Raw genomic sequence first — 7179 nt, 5'->3', positions numbered from 1 at the left:
ACATGGGTCAAAGGCCATGTCATTGCATTTTTTGACTTGCATTCAAATTTTATTGAACTATTATTTTATGAATTTATGTCTTTAAGTTTGGTATCAAACTGTAGATTATAATTCAAATTTTCATATTATACATTATTTAATTTCTTAATTTAAAAGTAAATATTAAAAAAACACCTAAACATAGATTTTTGTGGTATGTTGAATGCAGCACTGGTTCAAATTAGATGTGATGTCAAAATAAAAAGTTTATAGTTTTGTACAAATAAGAAACTCAAATTATCTATATTGACAAGCTAGAATATAAAATAAGTCTAAAAAATCTAAAATGATTCCTTGGTTGTAGCTAATAAGACTGGTGGGAAAGAAACTCACTATTGTAGTTCATCATGTAACTACAGCTACATATTTGAAAGGCCTGGATGTAGTAATATGTTGGAAAACATAAAAGCTGGCATGTGAGGGCTGAGTGGCATATGATAATGATTAAGTAATAACCTTGTTTCTCTTGTAGCTCTTCCTTGTGGTGTTGATCTTGTGGACATATTTACCTCTCTTATGATGTGTAACTTACATAATCAACTAATAACGTAATGCTAATGATTAAGTTTTTTTTATCTTTCTGTTTTTTAATAAAATTTGTGTTTATATATGCTCATGAAAAATATACATAAATATAAGATTCAGTGTCTGTGTTTGTGTCATGTAACTCCTCCTAAACCATTGGTTGCACTGATTTGTAAGTGATACCAAATGAATTGTCTTAGTTCTGAGGTTTACACAAAGGGAAAATTTTTCATCTCACCTCTTAGGGAACTCGGGGATTTCCCAAAAAATCCCTTCTCTTAAACTGCTACACTCTCCAACTTTTGAATGGTGCCAAATGAATTGTCTCGGCCCAAGATTTGCACAAATGTAAAACTTTTCCTTCAACCCCTAATGGAACCTGGGTATTTTGTGAAAATCTTGTTACGGAGATTCCTAGAAAGTGGACCCCAAAGTTGGCATTGATTTACATTAAAACACATAAATAAGAAGGCCTACTAATTATCATTTGTAACTTGGTTAAAGAAATTAAATTTGCATTATAATGGCAATGATCACTAAACTGAAAAAGTGCAGAATAGTAGTTCAAGCACTCAATTTGCATTACAGTGGCCCTGTAAATGTGGGCCACAGATCCACAGGTTTACTAGTGTAAGTAAACGTTCTTGATCTTTGTATTCAAGCCAATTACTAAAAAAAATCTTCATGTCCTTTTTTTTCATTTACAGTAAAGATGACCATCAAATCTATAGTGCATTCTTTTATTGTCACATACATGTCTAAAACAAACATCTCTAATGATGATTTGACTCATAACGATGATAGACTCATTTACCAGCATAAAAAAATACCAATATGTTGCCATATGCTTTCTTAACACTACCAAACATATATATTTGTTAATTAGCAAGGACATATTACGTTTTACCTTCTTTTTTCTTTTCACAATGTAACTGTGTTAGAAAGATTCCTTTCAAACAGTAGGAGTTCTTTTGTCTTTTTTATTTCTCACATGAACAGAATTTGGTGTTTGAGCAAGTCTTGACTGTACAACTTAAAAATATTCACTGTATTCAACCCTACTGTATAACATCTTTTTTGTAATGAACCATCTTTTTTGGAGTAATTTATAGTAATTTTGTAAATATAAGACCATATAATGGTCAAGTATAGTATATATATAGTTTTAAAAATATCTTATAATTTGAAACAAGCCACAGATATTGGAAGACCCAAGGATCAAGACACACTACTTGTGTGTCTTGTGAGCAAAACACCCTATAGGACACACTGTGTGTTATTAACAGGAGTGATAGTTTAGCAATCTTCCAGTTTCTATAGCTCAGACTATAGTAGTCCAAACTATCATATATTTTCAGTAGTTGTGCTCTACTGGACCCTTACTTCACGTACCAAATTTCAAGGCAATCCATTAAGAAATACACGAGATACAAAATTTCCAATTTTGATTGAATTTTGCCTTTTTTGGAAACTTTATTTGATAGAAAAACATGCTTAACTTTTATGAGTTCTTCAAAATTGATATGGCTGTACCAAATACGTGAGGTGATGACAAGAATCTTTTAATCTGTATTCCATGGCATTACTATAAAGGAAGTTATTAACACTGTTTTAGAGAGGAAAAACTACCACCATATATTTTAAAGAATCTGCTTTGTTTTGTAAAGTATAGGTCTGTTTCAAATAATAGGGTTGTGTGATCTTAAAGCTAATGTTTGTTACTTTGTGAATGTTACTTTCTTACTTGCTGTGGTTTGTTGGTGTGTATTGTCAAAAAGTCATATCTAATCAAAAACACCTTAGGTGTGAAAAAAAGGTGCGACCAAAACAGGATTGAATGGGCAACTTAAAGGAATGAAATTAAAATTGGCTGCAAAACTGGTAGCTATACTTATAGCAATGATAAAAATTTACAGCAAATATTCATTATTAGTTAGCTAGGCCACATATTTTGTTTTATCCACCATTATGCCTCAAGTTGAACACAAAATGCAGCATGGCTAACTAACGAATGAATATTTGCTGTAAAGTTTTTATCAATGCTATAAGTGTAGCTGCCAGTATGGCTGCCAATGTTGGTTTCATTCCTTTAATTTGCATGCTCAATGCTTTTTTTTTTTGGCTGCACCTTTTTTCACACCTAAGGTGTTTTTGATTAGATTCTTACTAACACTAACAGCAAGACACTTTCCAGACTTCATTAACCATGCTTGGTCATTGTTTGACAAACTGAGAAAACCTTTTCCTTAACTAGGAATGTCAGAGAGAATCAATGTAATTGAAATAACATTACGGGAAAAAATACCACTAGCAGTGAGGGTACTAAACTGATGATCAAAGGCAGAGTGATCATAAAAGCTTTTTGTAGCTTTCCTGTTGCTCATAATTAAGACTATTTATTGTTAAATGTAATTATTCTTGTGGAGTTTTGGCAGCTCTTCTTATGTAGTAGAAGGTATTACATAATGGTTATTCCTTTTTATTAATACTGAACTTGGTAAAGTAGTTAGAAAGACTTTTTCTGTGTTCATTTGATATTGAACTGAGGTTTTGACAATTATCCAAAGAGACTGACCTTTGAGTCATCATGCTTCCTTTACATCAGGAACTCTATAGCCCTAACTCTTGTTCAGAATATCGATGTGATGAATATCTTGCACTATTAGAAATGGACTGTAAAATACAAGGAGTAAACAAGTAATACATGTTAAAAACGTAATTTCATAAAAAAACAAAAAGTATAGGGATTACAATTATTAAATTGCTCTTTCTTTTATTTATGTTTTGTACATGGATGGTTCAGTAATGAATGTTTTATTATTTTCTTATATTGACATTTTTGAGAAAAGGACATTTAAAGTAATCGGTGATGTACTACAGGCCATGATATCTGTGTGACTTCAAATTTTTCATATAAAGCTCATAAATTATGTCTATAACCTGCAGACCATGATTTATGTGATTTAGAATAATTTTGAGAACAAAAGTGTCTCCTCTTATCCTTAGCTTATTGGGATATTAAAGTGTATATAGATATTATAGTGGGTTCTGTGGTCATTTCATCAGTTCATTCTCCCATGCATAGAGTGTTGGCCCTTAGTTCTTCTGGTTATGACATATACTGAAATATATTCTTTTTTAAATTATTGCCCTTAATCATTGCTTTCATCCTTTTTTCATAATACTTTTATGACTTTGAAAAAGTAGAAATTATACATATTCAAGCTGGTTTTATATTATACTTATTTTAATTGGTTTGAAAGACCTGATATTATTAAGGTTATAAATAATGTCGTAATCAAAACTTCAGTCTGTTGAAAATGTTTTTTATTAGGTGTATTTATTTGTATTTAAGAGAGTGTATTGATTTACTGATTATCACTTAATGTCAGTTAAAGAAGCTTAATATAGTGTCACAAAAATGTTTTTGATATAAAGCAACTTCCTCTAGTATAATTTTTTGTACAGTTTACAGCATTAACTTACTTATGCCTAAACAAACATAAGGTCATATGATTTTACAGAACCAAATGTAAGGACACACTTTATTTTGTTTACATGATTTCAAACCACATAAAACTTGAGCTTTAGGCTGACTACCTGTAGTGATCCCTCATCTACTTTTGAAAGCAAAACTAATATATCATCTTTATTATAAACAATACTTTTTATGCGCTCATTTTTTAAGACCAAAAAAAATCAAATCATTCAAACTGAGAAGAAAAAACATATACTTGAATTTAATGTAACAAATCTCATTCAAGATCATACTTAAACGTATGCCAAGTAGCTGTGCTATTCTACCAATTTAGACCAAAATGGCACCATTCCACTATGAAAAAATTGCAACTGAAAATACCTTCTCAATATTTAAAAGAAACACTGGTCAGCATGAAAAGAAACTAATGACATGCAGGAAATTCTCACTGACTGATACTTGAAAGAAGAAAATATTTCAAGCTGAAAAAAAAATTCAAATTTAGGTGGGATGAGAATTATGATACCAAGATCAAAAGCCAATTCTTTCAAGGTATTAGTTTTCTTCAAGTCTTGAAAGTTACAATGAAAGAACAAAACAGAATTGGAAATTTAAACCTAGAATAATCAATCAACTTGACACAGAAAGAAGAATGCTGGAAAAGACTGACTACTGTCAAAATGAAAATTGCAAAATGGGGTTAATTTACAATAAAAGATTGTGTTGTATTCAACAAAAGTTATCAAGCTTTTTTTTTATTAGAACTAGTTAGAAATCAGATTTTGAATGTGAATAAATTTTATTATTATTTTTAATGGAAATTTTGCTACATACATGAAAATCCATGCAATATTCCATTGGTTATGTTTACGTTCCTGTTAATTTTAGTGTGTATTTGAATCTTGTATAAAAGGAATTGTTTTGTTTGTTTTGAAAAAACAAATTAAATCTTAAAATGTGGAATTACATTTCCCTAAGATCAACTTCGTGCAGTGTGTGGTAAAGTAATTAATTTATAAACTGTTTGTTATTTTCATTTATTGAATAAACATTTTAAGTATTGAAAGAGATTATAATATCAAGTTGATAGTTGAAATTATACGATAGTATTTTAGAAACATAATAGAATTAAAAGCATGAAAGAAGTTATTTTACATAGTAATGCTGCAGATATTAATTTGTGATTTAATGAGAGCACTTGCATGTGTTTTTTAGAACATATTTTCTGATTATCATAACTTATGATTTAATTTTTAATATTTTGTATTTCTATTCTTTAGCTCCAGATCTGGGATACGGCTGGTCAAGAAAGGTTCCGTTCCATCACACAAAGCTATTATAGAAGTGCTCATGCTTTGGTGTTAGTTTATGACATCTCATCACAACCATCATTTGATTGTCTACCAATGTGGCTAAGGGAAATGGAGCAGTATGCAAACCCTAAAGTTTTTAGGGCTTTAGTAGGTGAGTTTTGAAATGCTTTTGCAGTCCCAAAATATTTATGGTGTACATAATTATAACTTGCATTTATTTACAGTCTTTCCACTAGGAAAAATCACTGCCAGTCACAGTAACCAATTATTAATTGTTTTACTCATCACCACACAAAATGAAACTGTCATTCCTTGACACCTTTTCACTCTTAACTGTTAATAATCAATAAAAACATACCCATATTTTTGGAGAACAAAACTATGCTTGAAAATTAGACGTAAAATAAAATTAATATAGCAGCACCATCTGTTCACAGGCTCAGTCAGATTGATCAGCTCTGTATTTGTGAAGCTATACATAATAGTGAACTATAATTCTGAGTGTAGGATGTGTATCTTCACAAAATTTAGCATACTGTCAGAAAATATTACAAGTCTGTTATACACCAAAAAATCTGATTTAAAGTTTTCCACATCATACTTACCTCTGCTCACACTACAGCTATTATTTGACTGCTAAGCTTTCCTTCCTTTGCCCATCTAAACATTAGTCTGAATTTTTCTCACTTGGTCTTTTCTTTTATTCCACACCTAATTGCTAGTGGTGATATCTGTCACGTGACACTCTCCACTTACGTTAATGCGCCCTCTATCCTGGTACTGTATCTGTATATAAGTACCTCAATCGGATAATATTGTCACTTTTTTTTTGACAAAGCATTCACTAACAGGTTTCTCTGTACTATGACCATTGGAGATACTTTGAGGTTTTTTTTGTGTTACCTAGTTGATTTTCTTAAAAAGAAAAAAAAAGGTTTGTTTTTTAATTTGGCAAGCCAATATATGGCATGAATTCCTGGTAAGGAGGCAAATCAGGTCTCTCCTATTTCACCTTTGATATCTAGTGTCACTCAAAATGGGGGAGGCACTCTCAGTTGAGACTGTCAGTGAGCTTATTTGTAGTGAAATAGAGACATATATTTGGTATGGTGGTCTTTCTCCAGAGGGCTCTGAGGCTGCAGTTGAGGGCTATTTTGGACATTCTGGAGAAAACTTAGATTTCCTTTTTCCTGCACCTTCCTTTATTCTGTAGGCTTCTCAGAAGGCCACTTTGGGATCATCTGCCTCAGTTGGTCCATTGAGTGTGTGATGTTTTGGGTCTTTCCCCAGTTGTTTGAGCCTGCACCTTTGTTGATGGAACCTCTCCCTCCATCCATTGATATTGCGGTTCATGCAGGGCAGTTTACTGCTCAGTTACGTGAAGGGACAGCTATGTCTTGGCACCCATGGTTGTTGGAACTATGTGATTTAGCCTGCCACCACCATTTGGTTGCATATTCAGACCCTCAAAGAATACATCTGCTCCTGGAAATTTTGGGTTCTAGAACAGATTCTGTAGTCAACCTGAACAGATCACAACTTTTAGGATTCATCTCCCCCGATGTTTGGTGCTAAGATATTTATTATGCCATCAATGAAGATGTAAAATCTTTATGTAGAGTTTGTAGGTTGGAGAAAAAATTAGAGGCAATCATGATTAAAGTATATGTAATAGATAAAGAGAAGTGTATATTGTGGGAAATGGCAGCAGTATTTCAGAAGCACCATAGGCTTTCACATGCAAGGGATACATCAGCTAACAACAACTTTAAGGAAGTTAGAAAGAGTACTGTTACGGCTAAAAGTGGAGAATTTAGTTATAAT

At 31.8% G+C, this 7179-nt stretch overlaps 1 protein-coding gene across 1 annotated transcript in view; it reads left to right on the top strand.

Annotated features, from left to right (window-relative positions):
• LOC106478861 (ras-related protein Rab-30-like) overlaps nucleotides 1-6930 on the top strand; it is a 19496-nt gene extending 12566 nt beyond the window's left edge. Inside the window, exons 4-5 of the mRNA XM_013939435.2 lie at nucleotides 5323-5506; nucleotides 6569-6930. Of these exons, the coding sequence (XP_013794889.1) occupies nucleotides 5323-5506; nucleotides 6569-6930 (546 nt within the window). The remainder of the gene's footprint in view (nucleotides 1-5322; nucleotides 5507-6568) is intronic.
• Nucleotides 6931-7179: the final 249 nt, after the last annotated feature.

The sequence above is a fragment of the Limulus polyphemus genome, unplaced genomic scaffold (genome assembly GCF_000517525.1).
Source record: "Limulus polyphemus unplaced genomic scaffold, Limulus_polyphemus-2.1.2 Scaffold256, whole genome shotgun sequence".
NCBI classification, from domain to species: Eukaryota; Metazoa; Arthropoda; class Merostomata; order Xiphosura; family Limulidae; genus Limulus; species Limulus polyphemus.
Note: the sequence above shows the minus strand (reverse complement) of the source record. Positions and strands in the feature narration are given on the sequence as shown.